Genomic DNA, 24,786 nt, shown 5'->3' with positions numbered 1-24,786 from the left:
GGTCTGGAGTCACCTGTAGGCCAGACCAGGTAGGGATGGCAGTTTCCTTCTCTAAAGGACATTAGTGAGCCAGATGAGTTTGTCCAACAATCAGCAATGGATTCATGGCTATCATTAGGCTCTTAATTCCAGATATTTAATGAATTAAAATTGCACGATCTGTCATGACAGGATTCGAACCCGGGTCCCCAGAACGTTATTTGGGTCTCTGGGTTGACAGTTCAGCGTTAAGACCACTAGGCCATTACCTCCCCTAATGCCTGCAGCCTCAGGGGACTGTTGATTGAGAAAAATAACCATGCCAAATTGTCTCAGGGAAGTGAGTCTGTTGATTGGCTTGGGATTTCCAAAAGTGCATTTATTTTTAATTTGCAAGGAGGGATTAACTGAGAAACAGCAAGAGTAAGTGAAAGCCAGGACTAATATGATAAAGTAATGACAGTAAGCAAAGTGGGGTAAGGGAGGTAAATTAATTATATTCCGACATAAGTGTGTCCAACTTTCAGCTGCTAGCTGACCACGTTTTGGAGCTGGAGCGCTGGCAAATTTACTGTGGTGCATCTGCAATGCTGAGCATGTTGTGGATAACAGGTTCAATGAAGTGGTCACACTGTTGGTGCAGACTGGTCAGGCAGAAAGATCATGGGTGACCACCGGGCAGAGTATAGGAAGGCAGATACTATGAGCATCACCTTTTCTAACAGATCTACTTTTTTGCTGCGTAGTAGAGGAAAGGAGTGGGAGCCAACTTCATGGCAACATGGTGGGTCTGCTGTACAGGAGTGGAGGAAGGAGAACAGAGGAGATAGAATGATTGGTGATTGAACTGTAAGAGGAACAGATGGATGTTTCTGCAGCCACAGACGAGATTCCAGGATGATAGATTTCCTCCCTGGTTCCAGGATCATGGATATCACTGGTTGCAGGATATTCTGAAGAGGGAAGGTGAACAGATTGTGATATGTATTGGTACTAATAACATTGGTAGACAAAGGTCTTCCAAGCAGAATTTAGAGAGCTAGGAAGTAAACTAAAGGGGACAGCACCCAAAAAGTAGTACTCTCTGGATTATTTCCAGTGCCATGTATGAGTGAGTATAGAAATTGGAGGTCATTCCAGATGAATGCCAATAGTAGAAGTGACAGCAAGTGAGTCAAGAAGGCATATAAATTATAGGCAATTTAAGTTAGGTTTGGCAATGTTGGATGGTATTTGTTTTAAAGCAAGGAGTCTGACAAAAAAAAAACTCCGGGCACAAACTCAAATAAGCGGGTATGATTTCATTGTTGTCATTGAGACATGGTGTGGGGTGGGGGTCCGCGGTGGATGGGGGTGTTGGGTTTGGCAACCTGATATTCTAGGATACAGGGTCTTTAGTCAAGATGGGGAAGGAGATAAGAGTAGGGTGGTGTTGCAATATTGATCAGTGAAACAATTACAGCAGGAACAAGGAATGACCTAAGACATCTTAGCCTCCTCAAATTAAGCCATGTGTAAAACGTAAAACCCAAAAAGGAGCAGTCTCATTGCTAGATGTGTACTCTAGGCCCCCTAACAGTCTGAGGACAAATAGAAGAGCAAATCTGTAGGCAGATTTCAGAGAAGGACAAAAGTAATAGGGTCATGATAAGGGATTTCAGCTTCACCAACTGGAGTAATCATGGTGTGAAAGGCTTAGAGGGAATGAGTATTCTTGACATGCATCCAGTGGATCTGCTTAAGTCAGTATGTACAGCCTCAAGAAAAATGGACTTAAGTTTAGGAAATGAGCTTGGGTAGGTGGTTAACGCATCATTGATGGAACATTTTGCAGACAGCGATCTGAGCTTGATTAGTTTCATGATGGTTATGGAAACTGGCAAGGATGGGCCTAAAGTCAAATTTTAAAACTTTGGTAAGGCTGGTTTTAGTAAGATCAGATATGATTTGGCCAGACTGATCTGGAAGCAGATACTTTTACCTGAATCTGTGTCAGAACAATGGGACACATTTAAGAAGGAAATGGGGAGAGTACAAGAGGAGCATGTTCCAATAAAGATAAAGCATGGGACCAAAAATCCAGCAAATCCTGGGTATTAAAGGATATATAAGGCTGGATGAAGAGAAAAAGAGGCTTATGGCAGATACCAAGGGCTCAAAACAACAGAAGCTCCAGGAGTGCAGAATGTCCAAGTGGAAACATTAAAAAAGGAAATTGGGAAAAGAAATTAGGAGAGCAAAAAGGGGACACAGAATAATGGCAGCTAAAATAAAGGACAATCCTAAATTATTTCAAAAGTGCATTAAAGGTAAAAGAATGATGAGGGAACGAATAGGGCCCATTAAGGATCTTAATGGTAATTTGTCCCTGGAACTGGAGGCCATGGGTGGGTTTTTAAATGAATACAGGCCAAATTGCCTTCAAAGCAGTCATGAGTGAGATAACAAGTTGTAGAGCTGGATGAGCACAACAGACCAAGCAGGATAGCTGACGTTTCAGATCTAGACCCCACTTCAGAAAATGCATTTCTGAAGAAGGTTCTAGACTTGAAACATCAGCTTTCTTGCTCCTCTGATACTGCTAGGCCTGCTGTGTTCATCCAGCTGTGCACCTTGTTATCTCATTTTCCAGCATGTGCAGTTCCTACTGCCTCTGAAAATGTTATAATGAGTATTATTTTTGATATAATTACTGTACCTATTCTTTGTCACTTTCTCCTAAAAGTTTGTGCTTGGGGAAATGGTTTATTGTCAGCCCTGACACCTTTATCCGCATTTTCATTTGTAACAATAGTATTATGATTTTCTGTTTTAGTTGACTGCTCCAATTTGCATTCTGTTCTTTTTTATCTTACTTTCACAGATCTTGTATTTTTAAGTTGACTTAGTCCGTTCTTGCCTCCTTATCCCAAAAAGTCAACAGGTTGGATTTGTTTTCAAATCCTGATGTACACTTGGTAGCCTGCCCTTCAGCTAAAAATGGGAGGGCCGAAAAGGTGGAACACAAGTGGTGGTCAGGGATAGGTTATTGTGAGAAGAAATAAATAGACAGGATGTCATGGAACAACTGGCAAAAATGAGCAGTCATAGTAATTGATGAGATTATATGTTTTACAATTTTTATTCTCTTTAAAGTTTAGGAGGAAAAAAATGAATAATATTGCTTATAAATATATAAAGCGACAGCTGAAGGAAGTCTCATATTGGAAGTTAAATCTTTAATTCCTCCACAGATCTGATTTATTTGTGCAATCTAAACAATTTGTGGAGAGCTGGGGAGGGGAGGGGAGGGCTGCATGTTGCATACTTCAAGGGTCTTGTCCTTAAGGTGGTGGTCTGTTTTTTTTGTGTTTTCCTGTATTTTGTGGCCTTGCATCAGTATCCAGAAAATGCACCTGTACTAAATTCAACCTTCTTAAATAATGGATATTTACTTTTTATTCAGGAGTCATGCTTTATGAATTAGTTAACAAGAAAAAGCAAGTGCAAGGAATAACATGTAATTTGGTAAGATTATTTTGTCTCGACAAGGATGGCTGACAGCCCGTCCATCATTTTAAATAGGGTTTCAGTAACGTTCTTGAGTAAAAGGTCAGAGACATGCTTTCTTATCCAATTTTTTGCATAGCAATTTTTAAATATTTGCTGCTGGAATGTGGGTGTTGCTGGTAAGGGCAGCATTTTGTTGCCCACCGACCACATGGCCGCGGATCTGGAATTACGTGTAGGCTGGACTGTGTATGAATGGTAGATTCCCTTTCCTGATGTTTCTTAAGTGAAACTGATGAGTTTTTATGGTAATCAACATTGGTTACGTGGTTGTCATTCCAGATTTTTTAAATTGAATTCACAGTTCTCCATTTGTCATGATGGAATTTGGGACCATGCCCTCAGAACATTAGCCTGACATTTGAATCCTAGCCTAGTAACACTGCCACTATACAAGTACCTTCCCACCATGCTAGTGCTCTTTAATGGTCCACTGGGGTGATTCAGTTAACAATCTGATCGCTTTCAAAACACGTGAAATCCAGCTTTTGTCAGCAACAACGATCTGAAGTTCAGCTTTATATTTTCACATTGAGACCAATCCTATTTTCACTCCAGAATGTTTGTCAGGAATATAAAGAAAATCGAGTGAGATCACTCACTAACGTACTCACAGGTCAACGCAGCTGTGATAGAATCTTAACTTGAGATCACGTATCTGCAAATACCAGAGATTGAACTTGTTATCGCACTGGCATGTGAGACAGAACTACTAACTGGATATGTACACTGAATAGCAAGGAATGTCTGATTTGGATAGAAACTTACCCAGAAATAATGGAGTATTTAAAAGTTGTCTCGTACAGGCTTGTCAGGCCATTACATATAAAAGGAAAATATTAATGTGACTTTTGCACTGCCTTTATTATCTGCTAAACTATCTACAGATTTGTAATGGTTAATGTTATGAAATCTACTGGTTGTGTATAATTATAAGAGTCATACAGCGTAGAAACAGGCCATGATCCAGTTAGTCCATGCTGATCATGTTTCCAAACTAAACCAGTCCAATCGGCCTGCATTTGGCCCATATCCCTCTAAACTTTTCCTATACGTGTACCTGCATCCACCACTTCCTGTGGAGTTCAGTCTACACACTAACCACTCTTGTGTGTAAAACAAAAATGTTGCCCTTCATGTCCTTTTCAAATCTTTCTCCTGTCACCTTAAAAATATGTTCTCTAGTTTTGAGCTCCCCCACCTTTTGGGAAAAGACCTCTCGCTATTCACCTCACCTGTGCCCTTCATGATTTTATAAACACCCATAAAGTCACCCCTCAACCTCCCATGTTCGAGTGGAAAATGCCCCAGCCTATTTTTATAACTCAAACCCTCCATTCCTGGCAATATCCTGGTAAATCTTTTCTGAACCTTCTCCAATTTAATAATGTTCTTCCTTTAACAAGGCCACCAGAACTGTACACAGTACTCCAGAAGAGGCCTCACCAACAACCTGAACACACTCAACATAACATCTCAACTCCTTATTTTCAAATTATTTTCTCAATCTAGATCATCTTCTCCAGCACAACAACCTTCCAAGATCTCTCTGCTTGTCCATTTCTGGTCTGTTGTGCATTGTACCACCTAAGATGACTCTCTCTCTTCTCCATGACACGTAGCTTTGCCTCAGATTCTGTCCACCATCTAAATTTTGAGCGTTTGTCTGACATCTGGAAATAATGACTTCAGATTTTCTCTAACTGAATATTGAGAAGACTGAAGTCATTGTGTTTAGTCTGCACTACAAACTTTGCTCCCTAGCCATTGACTTTATCGCTGTCTTTGGCAATCATCTGAGGCTGGACCAGACTGTCACAAGCATGCTGGTATATCATCCTGAAATGAGCTTTCAATTATACATCTGCGTGCGTCATCACTGAGGCAAGTTATTTCTACATTCATAACATCATCCATCTCTTAGCCAGTCTCAGCTGATTTGTTAACTTTAGGCCTATTTTAATACAGTCCTGACCATGTATATAATGTGTGTGTGTGATATATATAAAATATACATGGCAAAATCTGAAGTCTTCCAAAACTCTTTCCTCTGTTTTAATTTGTATCAAATCCCATTCGCCCATTACTCATGTGTTTGCTGAATATTATGGACCAGACTAAACCCCCTCAAAATATATCAAGGAGATAGCTTAGACCCTAACTTCTATGTATGTTTTAAAGGCAATTTTCTGAATATAGTGTATTAGATATGATGAATGCATTCATGTAAGTGTTCACATGTTTTGGTTTCAGAACATGAATAAGCAAGCCTATGATTTAGCGAAAGTACTTCTGAAGAGAACAGCTCAAACAATTGAACCATGTATTGCGAGTGTAAGTATTTTGATTGAACAAAATTCACCACCTTCTTGTCCACCCAATTCATAGCACATGTTGGATTGTGCAGTTTGGTTGTGCAAATTAATAGACTGATGTTTGAAATAGCTCAAATATTTTACTTTTCTCATAATGTCTTGTGACTGATTACTCTGTAACGTAACCCATCCTGTTTGGAAAGATAAATCCACTTGCAATAGTTTGAAGACTTGTTTTTGCTTTCATTGATTAGTTACTCCTTTTAAATTTCTGGTATTTCCAGTCCTTGCTGGTAAAGTAACTGTTATAGCTGGTGGTAGGTTGTGAAAAAATTCAGCTCTTATCAGATCTAGCGCAAATGGATATGGAATATTTGATCATCTCTGCTCTTGCGCTAAGAAATAGTTAGGTTAAATTTCCACTTTTTCCAAGCAGAGCGTGACAGAATGGAGCCAGGAGTCTAGATGAGTCGGACTAAGGGGCTGGCCATTAAATACATTTAATAAATGGGCAAGTAACTTGCTCGTTCAATGAGCTTTACTTCAGAGGGCTTGGTTAAGCCCATTTAATAAACGTATCTCTCACAGATTAAAATGTTAATAGAATCAGACAGAAGAAGAAAATTTGGGTAGGTGTAGGGGAAGTCAGCCACAATCCTATTGAATGGCTGAGCTGATTCATGCCAAAGGGCTAATTCTTGTTCCTAATTCTTACATTATGTAAATCAGAGTAGGAAGAACTTCATTTTTTTCCAGGATTTTCTCCAGTGCCCAAAAGAGTTTTGTTTTAATGGTTTGCGATTTTGTTATTTTTAATGTTACACAGAATTATAGAAAACAATCTTTCTTAACCATAGAACTGTTCCAACAGGGCATAGGTATTGATCAACTTGTAAATGATTGTTGTTTGATTTCTTGAAACTTGCTCATTATCCCCAGGTATAAGCCACTGTTGTAGGTTATGTATTTTTAATGCTCTAAAGTTGTTCATCTTATATATTTTGTAGAAACCGTCATGATATTCAGTTTGTAAAGTTTTAAGTGATGAGAACTAGGAGCAGGAGTAGGCAATTTGGTCCCAAAACCCTGCTCTGCCATTTGATAGGATTGTGGCTGACCTCATTTCAGCCTCAACTCCCCTGTCCTGCCTGCTTTCCGTAACCCTTGAGCGGTTTTTTGTTTGTGTTCATAACTTTCTTCCTAAATGCAGTTGACTTTTCAGAATCAGACCATTAAACTGTGAAAAAGCCTATAATAGAAGCCACCCCAGCCGTGCTCCAAACTATGGCTTAGTCATGATGCTATTGACAATATTGGCTAAACCACGGACTTTCAAAGTACAATTTTGAAGTAGCAACTTTCTGTGCTGAAATAGCTGGGAAATGTGACTTTTTATGACAGTTATGTTATTTTACAACTTATGATATTCAACCCTTTTTGGAGCAGGATGTTTCAGGCCTTGTGTGCTATGTCACAAAAATAGCACAAATTACAGAAAAGCAGTTCCCAGATCGGTGCTCTTTTTCTCTGTTATGTCTCAATAAAGGTTGTGAATCAGAAGCAGATTTATTTTTTATGTCTCTGATGCTGGGTAGTTGTAATTTTGAAATTTGAGGCACCTAGTCTGGCATAAACAAACAGTTATAAGCTGATACTAATTTTGAGATGAATTTCAAACAGATACCAGCAAATCAGATTGCTTTTGCTCACGTAAAATGCACATAAGGAGAGGTGGAATGTCACCCATCGCAGATGTAATTTTTTACTTCACTTTTGGAAGAACACTCATTGAAATAGCCAGTGGAGTTCTCTTAAATTTATTATGTATTGGAATGAGTATTACTGGATTTTACTTAATAGCAATACAGTATTTACAAAAATTATTACTTTGTTTTCTATGTGTTCTCACTGATTTCAGCTGTATATTTAATGGAACTTGTTTAATCAGTTCTTCAATCAGGTCCTAGTTCTGGGAAAGTCTTCAGTCAGTGACTTATCCGAACACGTTTTTGATCTCATTATGGAGCTTTTCGCTATTGATCCTCATCTCCTCCTCTCGGTTATGCCACAGCTAGAGTTTAAACTTAAGGTAACTTTTTGTTGATGGATGCGTGACTGATGAGAGATAATTCTTATTGCAATTCATCTTTTTTGAAGATGAGTAATTGATCCAACCATTGCTAACAGTAATGAAAAGGGCTTTCAAAATATACAAAAGTTTTTAAACATCTGATGTTTATATGTAAATGGGTCCAAGGCTCTTGAGTAGATTAGTAGCTGAGATTGTGGGTGCTGTGGTTGATTTGCTCATCGAGTTGGTTCGTTAGTTCACAGATGTTTCATTACTTGCTGGATAACATCATCAAAACAGCCTCCGATGATGTGTTTTCCCGTCTGACATTTAAACCCTGGAGTCTGTTGGTGTTGATTATCTCATTTCTGGTTTATCTTTGCAGTGGTGTATATATAGGGTCTAATTCTCTGTTTATTGATGGTCTTCTTGGTGGACAGGCCAAACAGAGAGAAGCACGGGGCGGGAAAACACAACAGTGCTTCATTGGAGACTATACTGATGATGTTACCCAGCAGGGTAATGAAACGGCTGCCAACTATCTAACCAACCACAGTGTATATAAATGGGATAAGATAGCAAAAATGTGTGAGAAGAATTAACTAAGTACTCATTTTAATGTTGTTCGTAAGAACTGAAGTGGCAATGAAGCACTTTTTCAAATCTGCTGCAGTGAACAAAAGTTAAAATATGAATCCAGATGATGTGATTACAACCGCTTAGAATCGAAGGACAAATAGAAAATTACTAAAAGATTAGAGTCTACTGCTGTTAATTAGAAGTTGCTTAATTCAAATTACTGGATAATTCAGTTGCATTCCTGAGAGTCAATGTGCAAGTTGTTTAATTTGAATTTCTAAATAATTTGAATACTTTGGGGACAAAAACAACTGCAAATTATAACAATTAAATTGTCTTTACCTAGGGATAAGAGATTTGCAGAAGTGAAATATTTGATTTGCAGGAGCCACGGAAAACCTGTACTGGGCAAATCATAAATGATATTATATCTATAATGAGGTTGGATACACTTAAAAGAAACAGAAGCCACTTGCACTTGTGTCTCACGGCAAAGAGGGTTGAACTTAGCTCTCCTAAGTTGACTAAACTTTGGATTGTGCTCCTGAGCTTTGTGAAATAGATAACACAACTCCATATTCATGAAAAGAGTGGAGGCATAGCTGTGGATAGTGGACTAGTGGAATAACTTGTAGGTATATTTCCAACAACTTTTGATTTTTGCATTTTTGAGCTCCAGAGGAACTATAACATTTTAAAGACTGTGAACATGGATTCAGTAGAGTAGATACATTTAAAAAGCCCAAATATTTTTTATTAAGATGATATTGAAATAAAACAGTGAAAATTAGTTATGTATTATGTTTTAGCTACTTGTAAAAGCTTTTGTCATTGTTCCATTTAAAAGTTCATAGCTAAAGCACGGAGTCCTAAATTATTTTAAAGCAGGTTATTATACAAATCATATTTTTTGTAAGCTTAGACTAAAATTGATTGGGATAATTCAGGGAACATACAGGTGCACCAGTTCCACTCTTAGGCATTTACCTTTGGCCTTTCTATATTTGATACAAAACACCATTTCCCTGAGACCATAAAAAACAGGAGAGGAGTAGGCCACTTGGCCCCTCATGCCTGTACTGTCATTCAGTAGGATCATGTTTCTCATGTCTCACTTTCCTGTCCTTTCTTTATAATTCTTGATTTTTCCCTACTAATCTAAAATCTATCTATTCCAGCCTTAAATGTACTCAAGGACTCTTTGCCACAGACAGCTGTGCGAGCAGAGCTCCAAAGGCTACCAACCCTCAGAGGACGAAATCCTCCTCGTCTCAGCCTTAATTTGATATCACTTTATTCTGTCTGGTCCTAGACACATGAGTGGATAACAAATTCTCAGAATTTATCCTGTCAAGCTTTTAAGAACCCTATGTGTTGTAACCTAATGATATCACCTCGCATTCATCTAAATTCCAATGAGTAACAGCCCAACCTTTTTAACCTTTGCTCATAAGACAGCCCCTCCATATGCGCAGCGTGCCCCTCCATATGCGCAGCGTGGTGAAGGGTGGAGTGGCGATAATCTAAGTGAACCTTCTCTGAACTGCTCACTGAACTCCATATGTGGTCTCACCAGCACCTCGTACAGTTGTACTAAGACTTGCCTGCTCTTCTACTCCAACCCTCTTGGAATAAAGGCCAACATTCCATTAGCCTTACTGATTTACTGCAGCACCTGTGAGGCTAACTTTGTGTTTCATGTATGAGTACCCCCCAAGTCACTTTGTCTTGCAGCTGTCTGCCGTTTTTCTCCAACTTGTTCTGCCTTCCAAAATGAACAACTTTACATTTTCACACATTATGCTCAATTTGCCAATCTTTTGCCCACTTATTTATCTCCCTGTAAACTGTTTACACCCCTTGCAGTCTTCCTATTTTGTATCATGTGCAATTTGGCTACAGTATGTTTGCTTTGATCTCTCTGAGTCATTAATATTTATTGTAAACAGTTGTGGACCCAGTACTGATTCCTATCAAGCCTCACTTGTCACAGGTCACCAATCTAAAGACGAACCCCTTATCCCCATTCACTGTCTCCTGCCAGTTAGCGAATTCTCTATCTGTGTCAGTATACCACCTCCAACACTGTGCATTGTTGGCTCTTATGATGTAACCTTTTGAGAGGTACTTTGTTGAGCACCTTCTGGAAGTCCAAATACAGCAAGTTTACTGCCTCCCCTCTGTTCTGTTTCAGCATGCTTGCTCTGTTTGGTTAGATAGTGATGCAGGGAAAAATCACAATCAGTTCTCAGAATTGCCAAACCCACAGAAGCTTGAAACTAACTGTTCATGATTTATGAGAAAATGGGAAGTCAGTGGGTGACACCGTAGCTCAGTGGTTAGCACCGCTGCCTGTCAGCATTAAGAACCCAGGTTCACTTCAACCCTCGGGGCCTGTGTGGAGTTTGCACGTTCTCCCTGTATCTCTGGTTTCCTCCCATAATCCGAAGATGTCCTGGTTAGGTGGATTGATCACACTAAATTGCCCTTGTTCCCAGGAATGTCCAGGCCAGCTGGATTAGCCATGGGAAATTCAGGATTATGGGGGTTTTGGGGATTGGGGTGTGGACTTGATGGGCCGATTGACTTGCGTTCACACAGCAGAGATGCTATGCATGTATAATTCTGTGAATATTCAGATTTTTCCCCCTCTTTGGGCTTCTGTATTTAAAATGCACTCATAAATGAGTCTTGGTTCTTTTTGATTCCTAGCATGACTAGCTATAACCTTTTCAATAAATTGCTTTCACAGTACTGTGTCTTAAAAACAGGAGAGTATCAAAGACCAGTCTTAAAAATCTAATTCAGTATATATTTTGAAGCAAAAGGGTAACAAAAATTATGCCCTAACCAGCTGCACAAACAAACAAATTATGACAATCTATACTAGGCCGCAATAATAGTATTTAACAGTTGCGTATGCAGCACCTGTCATCTTGCTGACTAGCAATTAATTAACCTAACTTATCTTTTGAAAGGATGAAACCAACTTATATGATTTAAACAATTTAATCTCGTTAAGCAACCTTCAAACAGGTGGTAGAGTTTGCTGATTTCAAATTGTTGTTTAAGTCAGAAGAATCAGTTAGTTATTTACTTAAATGGACAAAATGTAAATGTTTTTGTTTGTTTGTGGTTGATTGCTCCTTGCAAACTTTCTGTAGTTTTTGAGATGACTGAGTAAACCAGTGTGACGTTAAGGGTAAATTAAACTGGAGGGCAACATTGTGTGAATAACTGGTTTTCAATCTCGTGTCTTGTGACTGAATGAAAGAAACTGCTACCTTGCCAAGGACACAAAAAAACTTGTTTTTGAGTCAGTGACCCATAAGAAACAAGAGCAAGAGTACACCATTTGGTCTGTAAACCTTCAGTGTAAAATTCTGGATAATCTGACTGTGGCCCATTATTATAACTCCATTATTCTGCTGGCCCCAATTGACCCTTGCCTCTTCTGTAGACAGGGTGGTGAAGAAGGTCTTTGGCACGCTTGCCTTTATTGGTCAGAGCATTGAGTATGAGAGTTCGGATTTCATGTTACAGCTATACAAGACATTGGTGAGCCCACTTTGGAGTACTGCAGACGATTTTGGCTGCCATGCTATAGGAATGAAGTTACTAAGTGGAAAGGGTTAAAAAAAAATTTACAAAGATTTTATAGAGACTGCAAGGTTCACTTTATAAGGAGAGTCCAAATAGGCTGGAACTTTGTTCACTGAAGTGTAGAAGGCTTTGGGGTGACTTCGTAGAGATTTATAAAATCATGAGGGGCATTGATAAGGTAAATGATGAAGGCCTTTTACCCATGGGGGGTGGTGGGTGCTAGAGGGCATAAGTTTAAGGTGAGAGGGGAAAGATTTAAAAGAGACCTGAGGGGAATGTTTTCACATAAGGTGGTGCAAATATGGAACAAGTTGCCAGAGAAAGTGGTAGAAGTGGATTATTTGACAACATTTAAAGGACATTGGGCAGGCACATGGATACGCAAGTTGAGAGGAATACGGATCAAATGCCGGCAAATCGGACTAGTTCGGTTTAGCAAACATGGTCAGCAAGGATGAGTTGGGCCAAAGGCCCTGTTTACGTACCTAATTCATCTATGAATGAGAAGCTGGGAAATGGACTGTTTGGTCCAGTAGACATATCAACATTCAATCCTGTTATTTTTTTCCTAGTTTTTTTAGGTAGTCGTAGTTTGTTTTTCACTGTATGCTGTTGATTTTCAGCTATTCTTAGGATGCTTTTTAATGTGTGCTTCTGTGAAGATAAGTGTAAGATATTTGTTAAATGTTTCTGCTGTTTTTTTCTTCCCATGATTAATTTGTTTTAAAAATTTGTTGATGAGCCACATTTATTTTTCATCCCTAGTTTCCCTTGAGAAAGTTGGTGAGCCGTTGCCTTGAAAAATTTTGTTCCGCATGTAGATCCTTAATGCTGTTAGGTAAGGATTTCTGGGATTTTGACCTGATGACCAGAAGGAACAGTGATATATTTCCAAGTCAGGATGGTCCCTAGTTGAATCTATAACACATGTTCCAGGAAACTCCCAAATACACACTTAAGACATCTTGTAGGCTCCTGTGCCAATCTGACTCCCAAACTGCATGAAGGTAAAAGTCACCCATAATTAATACATTCAGAGATAGTAAGAACTGATGCTGGAGTCAGAGATAACACAATATGGAAGTGTCCTGACTTGAAACGTCAACTTTCCTGCTCCTCTGCTGCCTGGCCTGCTGTGTTCCTCCAGCTCCGCATTGTGTTATCTATGATTAATGTATTTCCTTCTTATAATTCTCATTATCTCCTGATTTATTCTGCCCTACTGTTAGGGTGCCTGTAGACTATTCTACCAGTGTTATTTCCCCTTGTTATTTTTACTCCTATCAATATGGGTTATATACCTTCTGATCCAAGATCATTTCTTGCTGTTATACTTATTTCTTCCTGTACTAACAAAGATATCAACACCATTTCTGTCCTACCTGTGCTTTCAAAAAGCCACAAATCCCTGAATGTTGAGTTTCCAGTTTTGATCTCCTTCTAACCTTGTCTTTGTGTTGAATATCAGTCCCTTTCTGTTCACTTTGGGTATTGTTATCCATTATCTGTCTTATGATGCTGCTATGTCTTGCTTTTTGAATGTACATCATCCCCCTCCCTCCCCAACCCATTAGTTTAAGGCCCATTCTGCCCCTCTGCAACACCAGTTACTGAATTCATTATAGAGTCATAGAGCATAGTCCAACCAGCCCATGCCAACTATAATCCCAAACTAAACTACCACCACCTGCCTGCTTTTGGCCCTTATCCAAATGTCTTTTATATGTTGTAATTGTATCCACATGCTCAGCAAGATCGTTCTGTACATGAACCATGCTCTGTGTTTTTAACAAAAAATCGCCCCATGTCTCTGACCTTAAAAATCTCTCCTAGTCTTGAAATCCCCTATTCATACCTCTCATTATTTTACAAACTTCTAAAAGGTCCACTCTCAACCTCCTATTCTCAAGTGAAAAAAGTCCCAACCTTTCAAACCTTTCGTACCCGCAACATTCTGGTCAGTCTTTTCTGAAGCCTCTCCATCTTAATGTCTTTCCTGTTTCTGGGCAACCAGATCTGGACACAGTATTCCAGAAGATGCCTCACCACTGCCCTGTTACAGCAACAACATGATTTTTCAAATCCTGTACTCAGGAGACTAAGCAATGAAGGCAAACATGTCAAAGTCCTTTTTTTTAAACCACCCTATCTGTATGTGATGCAAACGTCAAAGAATTATGTACCTACACCCCTAGGTCCCTCAGTTCTACAACACTACCAAAGGACCTACATTAGACGGTATATGCCCTACCCAAGGGTGTTATATGAAAATTCAGTACCCCACGTTTATCCAGATTGAATTCACATCTGCCATTTTTCAGCCCATTGACCGATTTCATCAATACCCCTTTTGTATTCTTGGAAATCCTCCTTCACTGTTTATGATGGAGGACAGGTCATTAATAGTAGCTGAAGATGATGGAGCTTCAGGTACTTCTTGAGGAGCCCCAGCAAGGCACTGAGATGACACACTTCTTCATCAAACATTGTTAGGAAAATCAATTTAAAAGAGTACAGAAGTGATTGCAAAAATGGTAGTGATAAGTGAATGGGAAGATAATTGACAAATAAAATATAATGTGAGATAATGTGAAATTGCAGATGAATTAAAAAATAATCCATATCTTCTAAATGTTAATATATTGCAGAGGGAGCTGGGAGTCCTTTTGCAAGTATTACAAGTTTTACAGATATAACAGATAATTAGGAAGTCTAATAGAATGTTATATATTGAGGAATATTAAATACAAAAATAGGTTATGTATTAGTTACCTATTTAGCTATCCTAGATCTAGTACTGTGCAATGAGACAGGAATAATTAATGATCTCGCAGTTAGGAATCGTCTCGGAAGGAGCGATCACAGTATGGCTGAATTTAAAATACAGGTGGAGCGTGAAAACGCTAAATCCAGTACCTGTGCGCTGTGCTTAAAGGAGACGATGAAGGAATGAGGAACGATTTAGCTAAGGTAGAATGGGAACAAAAACTTTATGGTGGGTCAATTGAGGAAAATGGAGGACTTTCAAAACAATTTTTCATAGTCCTCAGCAGAAGTATGTTCCAATGATAAGGAAGAACTGGAGGAAAAGAGAGAGCTATCCATAGATGTTCAAGGAAATAAAGGAAAGTATCAGATTGAGGGGAAAAAATACATCCAAAAAAGCAAAGAGTGGTGGGAAACTAGTAAATTAGTAGTGGGAAATCTTTAAAGGCCAACAGAAAGCCACACAAAAAGTTGTAAAGAAAAGTAAGATAGATAATGAGAGTAAACTAGCTCAGAATATAAAAACAAGCAGCAAAAGTTTCTATAAGTATGTAAATCATAATAGACTACAAAAGTAAACATTGACCTTCTCATCCACTAAAGGACCAATTTAATAACTGGGAATGAGGAAATAGCCCAGACATTGAACAGTTATTTCATGTCGGTCTTCACAGTGGAAGACATAAATAACATGCCAAAAACTAATGGCAATAAGGTTGTAGCAGGTAAGGACCTAGAAACTATCATCATCACTAAGGAGGCAGTGCTGGGCAAGCTAATGGGGCTAAAGGTAGACAAGTCTCCTGGCCCTGATGAAATGCATCCCAGGATGCTAAAAGAGGTGACGGGGGAAAATAGCAAATGCACTAGTAATTATTTACCAAAATCCACTCGACTCTGGAGTGGTTCCTGCAGATTCGAAAACAGCCAATGTGAAGCCACTGTTTAAAAAAGGAAGTAGATAAAAAGCAGATAACTATAGGCCAGTTAGCTTAACTTCGGTGGTTGGGAAAATGCTTAAATCTGTAAATAAGGAAGAAATAGCAAGACATCTGGATCTAAATTGTCCCATTGGGAATATCCAGCATGGGTTCATGAAGAGTCGGTCATGTTTCACTAACTTGGTGGAATTCTTTGAGGACATTACTTGCATGGTGGACAGTGGGCAACCTGGGGATATGGTGTATCTGGATTTCCAGAAGGCATTTGATAAGGTGCCACACCAAAGGCTGCTACACAAGATAAAGTTGCGTGGTATTACAGGCAATGTATCGGCATAGATAGAGGATTGGTTGACCAGCAGAAAGCAAAGAGTAGGGGTGAATGGGTGTTTTTCTGGGTGGCAGTTAGTGGCTAGCGGTGTGCCTCAGGGATCAGTGTTGGGACTGCAATTGTTTATAATTTACAGAGATAATTTGGAATTGGGGACTAAGTGTGGTGTGTCAAAATTTTCAGATGACACTAAGGTGAGTGGTAGAACAAAGTGTGCAGAAGACACTGAAAGTCTGCAGAGGGATATGGATAGTCTAAGTGAGTGAGCAAAGGTCTGGCAGATGGAGTACAATGTTAATAAGTCTGAGGTCATCCATTTTGGTAGGAATAACAGCAAAATGGACTATGTTTTAAATGGTGAAAAATTGCAGCACGCTGCTGTGCAGAGGGACTTGGGTGTCCTTGTGCATGAATCGCTGAAGGTGGGATTGCAGGTGCAGCAGGTGATTAAAAAGGCAAATGGAATTTTGTCTGCCATTGCTAGAGGGATGGAGTTTAAAAACAGGGTGTCTGTCCTGCAGTATAGGGTCCTGGTGAGGCCACGCCTGGAGTCCTGTGTGCGGTTTTGGTCTCCTTACTTGAGAAGAGATATACTAGCACTGGAGGGGGTACAGAGGAGATTCACTCGGTTGATTCCAGAGTTGAGAGAGTTGGATTATGAGGAGAGACTGAGTAGACTGGGATTATACTCATTGGAATTCAGAAGAATGAGGGGAGATCTTATAGAAACATGTAAGATTATGAAGGGAATAGATAAGGTGGAGGCAGGGAGGTTGTTTCCGCTGGCAGGTGAAACTAGGACGAGAGGGATCGCCTCAAAATAAAGGGAAGATGTAGAACTGAGATCAGGAGGAACTTCTTCACCCAAAGGATTGTGAATCTGTGGAATTCCCTGCCTAATGAAGCAGTTGAAGATACCTCACTGTTTTTAAGGCGAGGCTACATAAATTTTTGAACAGTAAAGGAATTAAGGGTCATGGTGAGTGAGCGGGTAAGTGGAACTGAGTCTCAAAGATCAGCCATGATTTTATTAAACGGTGGGGCAGGCTTGAGGGGCCAGATGTCCTACTCCTGCTCCAAGTTATTATATTCTTATATATAGGGCACAATTGGGGCCACTTTTTTATTTATTCATGGGATGAGGGTATCGCTGGCTCGACAGCATTGGAGGTAGGACAGGTCCACAGGTTAAGGTGCTAAACTGGAGCAGGACCAATTTTGGGGCCATTAGGCAGGATCTAGCAGCAGCTGATTGTGAGAGTCAGTTTGAAGGAAATGGAATGACTGGCAAGTGGGAGGATTTTAAAAGTGTGATAGTAAGATTTCATGAGCATTGTTTCCCATGAGCGGAAGGTAATGCTGTCAGGTTTAAGGATCTGTGGCTGGTGATTGATATTGATGCTCTGATCAGGAAAAAGGTGGCATACATTGGGCTTAAGCAATCGGGCTCAAGTGAATCCCTAGATGACTATAAAAACTATAGGAGCCCACTCAAAAGGGAAACCAGTAGAGCAAAAAAAGGTATGCAGTTGATCTGGCAGATAAGGCTAAAGATAATCTCAAGAGTTTCTATGGCTGCATTAAGAGTGAAAGGGTGGCTAGGGCAAGAATAGGTCCCCGTGACATCAGCATGGCCATCAGTGTGTGAAGCCACAGGAGATAGAGATTTTTAATGAATATTTCTCCTCCGTGTTTACTCAGGAGAGAATCATGGATGCTATGGAGATGAGGGAAACAAGTGGGGATATTTTGGATCGCAAGTATATTATCAGGGAGGATGTGTTTGCAATCTGGAAGCGCATTGAGGTGGATAAACCCCTGGGCCTGATCAAGTCCATCCTCTGATGTGTGGGAAGCAAGGGAAGAAATTGCAGAGGCCCTTGCAGGGATTTTTCTTTTATCGTTAACCATCGGTGAAGTTCCGTAAGTTTGGGAGATGGTTAATGTTGTTCCATTGTTTAGGAAAGGTAACAAAGACAAGCCAGGGAACTATAGACCAGCAAGCCTGACGCCAGTGGTAGACAAGTGATTGGAGAGGGTACTGAGCCACAGAATCAACCAACATTTGTGTAGCCAAGGAATAATTAGGGGCAGTCAGCGAAGATTTGTGTGTGGGACCTCATGTCTGACAAATCTTTGAGAGTTTTGCGAAGAGGTAACCAAGACGATGGATGAGGCTAGGGCAGTGGATGTTGTCTGTGTGGACTTCAGTAAGGCTTTTGACAAGGTCCTGCACTGCAGGCTGGTCATGAAAGTTAGATTGCATGCGATTGAGAGAGAATGAGTTAATTGGATTCAAAATTGGCTCGATGCTGAAAAGTAGAGAGTGACGATTGAAGGTTGTTTCTCAGACTGGAGAACTGTAACTAGGGGTGTGCCACAGGGGTTGGTGTTGGGACCTTTGTTATTTGTTATTTACATAAACGATCTGGATGTGAATGTATGAGACATGAGTAATAAGTTTGCGGATGATACAAAATCAGGCGGCATTGTTGGTAGCGAAAAAAGTTATCAAAAATTACAGAGGGATCTTGATCAGATGGGGAAGTGGGCTGAGGATTGGCAAATGAAGTTTAATACAGGTAAGTGTGAGGTGTTGCACTTCGGAAAATGAAACCGAGATAAGACTTGTACGTGAATTGGTTAGGTCTTGTGGAATGTCGTGGAACAGAGGGACCGAGGAGTACAAGTACACTGTTCGTTGAAAGTGGTATCACAGGAGCACAGAGTGGTGAAGAAGGCATTTTCACCACTGGCCTTCATCGCTCAAGGCATTGAGTATAGGAATTGGCATCTTATGTTACAGTTGTATAAGTAGTTGGTGAGGCCGCAGTTGGAATATTGTGTTTAGTTTTGGCCACCTTGTTATAGCAAAGATACAGTTAAACTGGAAATTGTGCAAAGAAGATTTGTGAGGATGTTGCCAGGACTAGTAGGCCTGAGTTATTAGGAGAGGTTGGCCAGGATCGAACTTTCCTCCTTGGAATGTAGGAGAATGAGGGTTGACTTTATTGAGTTGTATAAAGTCATGAGGGACATAGATAGCATGAATGCATATAGTCTTTTTCCCAGGGATTAGGAATTTAAAAACTAGAGGGCAAAGGTTCAAGGTAAGAGGGGAAAGATTTAAGAAGGACCTGTGGTGCAACTTCTTCATGCAGAGAGTGGTGCGTACATGGAATGGGCTGCCGGAGAAAGTGGTTGAAGCAGGTACAATCGCAACACTTAAATGACATTTGGATAGGTACATTGATGGGAAGGGTTTGCAGGGATATGGACCAAATGTGGCAATTGGAACTAGCTGACTGGGCACAATGGTCAACATGGACCATTCAGATGGCCAGTTTTCATGCTGTATTACTCTGTGACTGTGCAGGTGGTGCTCTCTTGGGACAGTCTAAAACTAGAGGTCTGTTTAAAAATTAGAGGTTACTTGTTTAAACCAGAGGTTAAGCAATTTTTTTTCCTTATGAAGGGTTGTGTCTTTGGAGCTCTCTTTCTTAAAATGTGGTGGAAGCAAAATGCTTGAATATAATTAAGGCAAAAGCAGATAGATGCTTGTTAAACAAGGGTTAGATCGTTATTGGAGGTAGGTGAAATTGAAATTGTAGATTTGAAGTAATGGTCACGCCAGTCATGATCTTGTTGAACAACAGCACAAGAGTCAGGGGCTGAGTAGTATGTTCCAGATGTTAATATTCATATATAATAGCGTGTGTGAGCATCAAAAAATTATTGTTATTTCTGAGCACAGACATGCAACTGCAAAACACCAGTCAGTCTCTTGGAGCACAAATATCCTTTTTTCCTCAAAGTTCTTGTATTACAAGTTACTGTGCTGAGTATTTTGTTTTGCCAAATGTGTTTGCGAATATTTGCGCACTTATTAGTGTTGAATTCAGTAGTCTGTACTGGGCAATAATTCTATTTCGTGCCATTTATTGCTGTTCAGTTGATGTGTTTTGGCATTTATCATGATTCAGCTATTAAATTAGTATTTAAGAGACTGATGTACTTTGAAGGCAAATGCATTTGCTTACACTGGGTTAACAGTTCACGTTTTGGTTTTGCATATTATGTGTCAATATGCAATGAATACCATCTGCACGCCCACCTCTAAAAAGCAGGCATTGTGCTTATTCTGCACTCTCACTTGTCAATTGTTTGACATGTGTTTTTAGCAACCTCTTTTGTCCTTATTGGTATTATGTTACAAACTGCTGAACTCATCATCAGACAACTTCACTGTTGGCATTTTTGGACAAAGGTATTTATATACTTTTATTAAGCTTTGTACTGATTTCTATAAACAAAGGGGATACAAGTTACTTGGAAAATAACAAACTGGAAACAACTTTACCTAAGAAACACTTCGCAGTTTTTAGTTTCAGTGTGAAGTAGACTTATGTATCTGTAAGGACAAGTGTCACTTTAGTCAAAGCTTAAAACAGGAAAAGAATTGGTAATATTTTAATAAGACAGTTCTAAGAAAAGAATACCTCCAAAAGCATATTTTCTAAACCACGTAAGATACGTGCCTCACTAGTTCAGTTCGAAAATATTTTGTGGATTATGAAAAATTCTGCAACCTGTGCATGTGCAGTTACGCTGGGGCAAAATGTACAATTGAAGCTTGAGTTTCTGAGAAAATCTAGACATTAAACAACAAAATGTAATTGAGAGGACTAATTTTTTAAAAAATTGTTATGAATACTTGATTCAAAAAATTTAAATGTTTGAAGCCTTAATTTGTGCATAATAAAGCTTAGCTCCTGAAGGAAAGTGACTGATGTCTCCTAACTTTGTTGAAGTGAATCTGTTGATTCACTTTTTAATGCATTGGTATTACAGCCCACTGCAATTGGCTGGGTTCCTGAGTTTGTGGTAATTTCTCATTGGGAGATTTTTGTCTGCTTGCTTTAATAAATTGGGATGCCTTTTGGGGAAGGTGGGACCTGTACAAGCAGGACGGGTTGCATCTGAACTGGAAGGGGACCAATGTCCTGGGTGGAAGGTTTGCTCGAGTAGTTCGAGAGGGTTTAAACTAGTATGGCAGGGGGGTGGGAACCTGAGCTGTGTACCAGAGGTGAGCGTTGATGCAGGTGAGGCAGTAGCAAGAGGTAGACCAGCTAGTGGGAAGGATTTTCCTGGGAAGGAACCAAGGGATCGGTTAAAGTGTGTTTGCTTTAATGCAAGGAGTATCAGGAATAAAAGTGATGAACTTAGAGCATGGATCAGTACCTGGTGCTATGATGTTGTGGCCATAACAGAGACATGGGTTTCTCATGGGCAGGAATGGTTGCTGGATGTTCCAGGGTTTAGAACATTTAAAAAGAATAGGGAGGGGGGAAAAAGAGGAGGGGGTGTAGCACTACTAATCAGAAAGGGTATCACAGCTACAGAAGCTTCCTTTGTTGAGGAAGATCTGCCTACTGAGTCAGTATGGGTGGAAATTAGGAACAGCAAGGGAGTAGTCACCTCGTTAGGGGTTTACTACAGGCCCCCCAATAGCAGCAGGGAGATTGAAGAAAGCACAGGTCGACAGATTTTGGAAAAGTGTGCACGCAGTAGGGTTGTTGTAATGGGTGACTTTAACTTTCCTAATATTGATTGGAACCTCCTTCGAGCAGAAGATTTGAATGGAACTGTTTTTGTAAGGTGTGTTCAGGAGGGTTTCCTAACGCAGTACGTTGACAGGCCGACGAGGGGAGAGGCCATTCTAGACTTGGTGCTCGGAAACGAGCCGGGGCAGGTATCAGATCTTGTGGTGGGAGAGCATTTTGGTGATAGTGACCATAACTGCCTCACATTCTACATAGCTATGGAGAAGGAGAGGATTAGGCAGAATGGGAGGATATTTAATTGGGGAAGAGGAAACTATGATGCGATTAGACATGAGTTAGGAAGCATGGACTGGGAGCAGTTGTTCCATGGTAAGGGAACTATAGACATGTGGAGACGGTTTAAGGAACAGTTGTTGGGAGTGATGAGTAAATATGTCCCTCTGATACAGGCAAGAAGGGGTAAGATTAAGGAACCTTGGATGACGAGAGCGGTGGAGCTTCTAGTGAAAAGGAAGAAGGTAGCTTACATAAGGTGGAGGAAGCTAGAGTCAAGTTCAGCTCGAGAGGATTACATGCAGGCAAGGAAGGAGCTCAAAAATGGTCTGAGGAGAGCCAGGAGGGGGCACGAGAAAGGCTTGGCAGAAGGAATCCGGGAAAACACAAAGGCATTTTACACTTAGGTGAGGAATAAGAGAATGGTCAAAGAAAGAGTAGGGCCGATCAGGGATAGCATAGGGAACTTGTGTGTGGAACCTGAGGAGGTAGGGGAAGCCCTAAATGAGTTTTTTGCTTCTGTCTTTACGAAAGAAACGAACTTTGTAGTGAATGAAACCTTTGAAGAGCAGGTGTGCATGCTGGAATGGATAGAGATAGAGGAAGCTGATGTGCTGAAAATTTTGTCAAACATTAAGATTGACAAGTCGCCAGGCCCGGATCAGATTTGTCCTCGGCTGCTTTGGGAAGCGAGAAATGCAATTGCTTCGCCACTTGCGAAGATCTTTGCATCCTCGCTCTCCACTGGAGTCGTACCTGAGGACTGGAGAGAGGCAAATGTAATTCCTCTCTTCAAGAAAGGAAATAGGGAAATCCCCGGCAATTATAGACCGGTAAGTCTCACGTCTGTCGTCTGCAAGGTGTTAGAAAGGATTCTGAGGGATAAGATTTATGACCATCTGGAAGAGCATGGCTTGATCAAATACAGTCAACACGGCTTTGTGAGGTGTAGGTCATGCCTTACAAACCTTATCGAGTTTTTTGAGGATGTGACTAGAAAGGTTGATGAGGGTCGAGCTGTGGATGTGGTGTATATGGACTTCAGTAAGGCATTTGATAAGGTTCCCCATGGTAGGCTCATTCAGAAGGTCAGGAGGAATGGGATACAGGGGAACTTAGCTGCTTGGATACAGAATTGGCTGGCCAACAGAAGACAGCGAGTGGTAGTAGAAGGAAAATATTCTGCCTGGAAGTCAGTGGTGAGTGGAGTTCCACAGGGCTCTGTCCTTGGGCCTCTACTGTTTGTAATTTTTATTAATGACTTGGACGAGGGAATTGAAGGATGGGTCAGCAAGTTTGCAGACGACACAAAGGTCGGAGGTGTCGTTGACAGTGTAGAGGGCTGTTGTAGGCTGCAGCGGGACATTGACAGGATGCAGAGATGGGCCGAGAGGTGGCAGATGGAGTTCAACCTGGATAAATGCGAGGTGATGCATTTTGGAAGGTCAAATTTGAAAGCTGAGTACAGGATTAAGGATAGGATTCTTGGCAGTGTGGAGGAACAGAGGGATCTTGGTGTGCAGATACATAGATCCCTTAAAATGGCCACCCAAGTGGACAGGGTTGTTAAGAAAGCATATGGTGTTTTGGCTTTCATTAACAGGGGGATTGAGTTTAAGAGTCGTGAGATCTTGTTGCAGCTCTATAAAACTTTGGTTAGACCGCACTTGGAATACTGCGTCCAGTTCTGGGCGCCCTATTATAGGAAAGATGTGGATGCTTTGGAGAGGGTTCAGAGGAGGTTTACCAGGATGCTGCCTGGACTGGAGGGCTTATCTTATGAAGAGAGGTTGACTGAGCTCGGTCTCTTTTCATTGGAGAAAAGGAGGAGGAGAGGGGACCTAATTGAGGTATACAAGATAATGAGAGGCATAGATAGAGTTGATAGCCAGAGACTATTTCCCAGGGCAGAAATGGCTAGCACGAGGGGTCATAGTTTTAAACTGGTTGGTGGAAAGTATCGAGGGGATGTCAGAGGCAGGTTCTTTACGCAGAGAGTTGTGAGAGCATGGAATGCGTTGCCAGCAGCAGTTGTGGAAGCAATGTCATTGGGGTCATTTAAGAGACTGCTGGACATGTATATGGTCACAGAAATTTGAGGGTGCATACATGAGGATCAATGGTCAGCACAACATTGTGGGCTGAAGGGCCTGTTCTGTGCTGTACTGTTCTATGTTCTATGTTCTATAATATATTTTTTACCTCCAGTTCTAACTTGGCAAGACTTTCAATATAGTTTGTTAGTTTATTTAAAAGTCTCCAGAGGCACAGCACGTAGTAAGTCAGAACATGAGCACTTTATACAGACATGTATTTTGTATTGTGTCATTATTGACATAAACATACAAATATATGTGCATTAAAACTAGAAAGCCTGAATTCACTGAGCATGTACAGGATGCATTCGTACAGAAATCGTTTTAAGAGGAAACGTATGCTTACTGAAGTGTTGTCATATTTCAAGACAAGTGGTCATATTTTAAAAGTGAGAGGAGAAAGATTTAAAAAAGGACGTGAAACGCACCGTTTTACGCAGTGCGGTTCATGTGTAAAATGAACTTCCAAAGGGAAGCGGTGGATGCGGGTACAGCTACAACATCTAAAAGACATTTAGATAAGTACATGAATGATAAATGTTTGGAGGATAATGGCCAAGCACAGGCAGGTGCAGCTAGTTTAGTTTGGGATTGAAAAGTGAGGGGAAAATACATTAGCCATCGAAAGCAAGCTTACTATTCAGGATAGCCAGGGGCACAGTAATCGGAGGGAAAAAATTTCGAGTTTAAAGTGCATTTATTTCAACATACAAGGCCCA

General features: G+C 40.4%; 1 protein-coding gene across 10 annotated transcripts in view; it reads left to right on the top strand.

The window, feature by feature from the left end:
* The window catches only part of pds5a (PDS5 cohesin associated factor A), a 237,414-nt gene that overhangs the window by 81,568 nt on the left and 131,060 nt on the right, over window positions 1-24,786 (top strand). For all 10 annotated transcript variants that reach the window (XM_048542485.2, XM_048542549.2, XM_048542541.2 and 7 more), the window contains exons 7-8: window positions 5,782-5,862; window positions 7,792-7,932. In XM_048542485.2, the coding sequence (XP_048398442.1) occupies window positions 5,782-5,862; window positions 7,792-7,932 (222 nt within the window). The remainder of the gene's footprint in view (window positions 1-5,781; window positions 5,863-7,791; window positions 7,933-24,786) is intronic.

This window comes from Stegostoma tigrinum, chromosome 1 (genome assembly GCF_030684315.1).
Source record: "Stegostoma tigrinum isolate sSteTig4 chromosome 1, sSteTig4.hap1, whole genome shotgun sequence".
In the NCBI taxonomy this organism is placed as follows: domain Eukaryota; kingdom Metazoa; phylum Chordata; class Chondrichthyes; order Orectolobiformes; family Stegostomatidae; genus Stegostoma; species Stegostoma tigrinum.
Note: the sequence above shows the minus strand (reverse complement) of the source record. Positions and strands in the feature narration are given on the sequence as shown.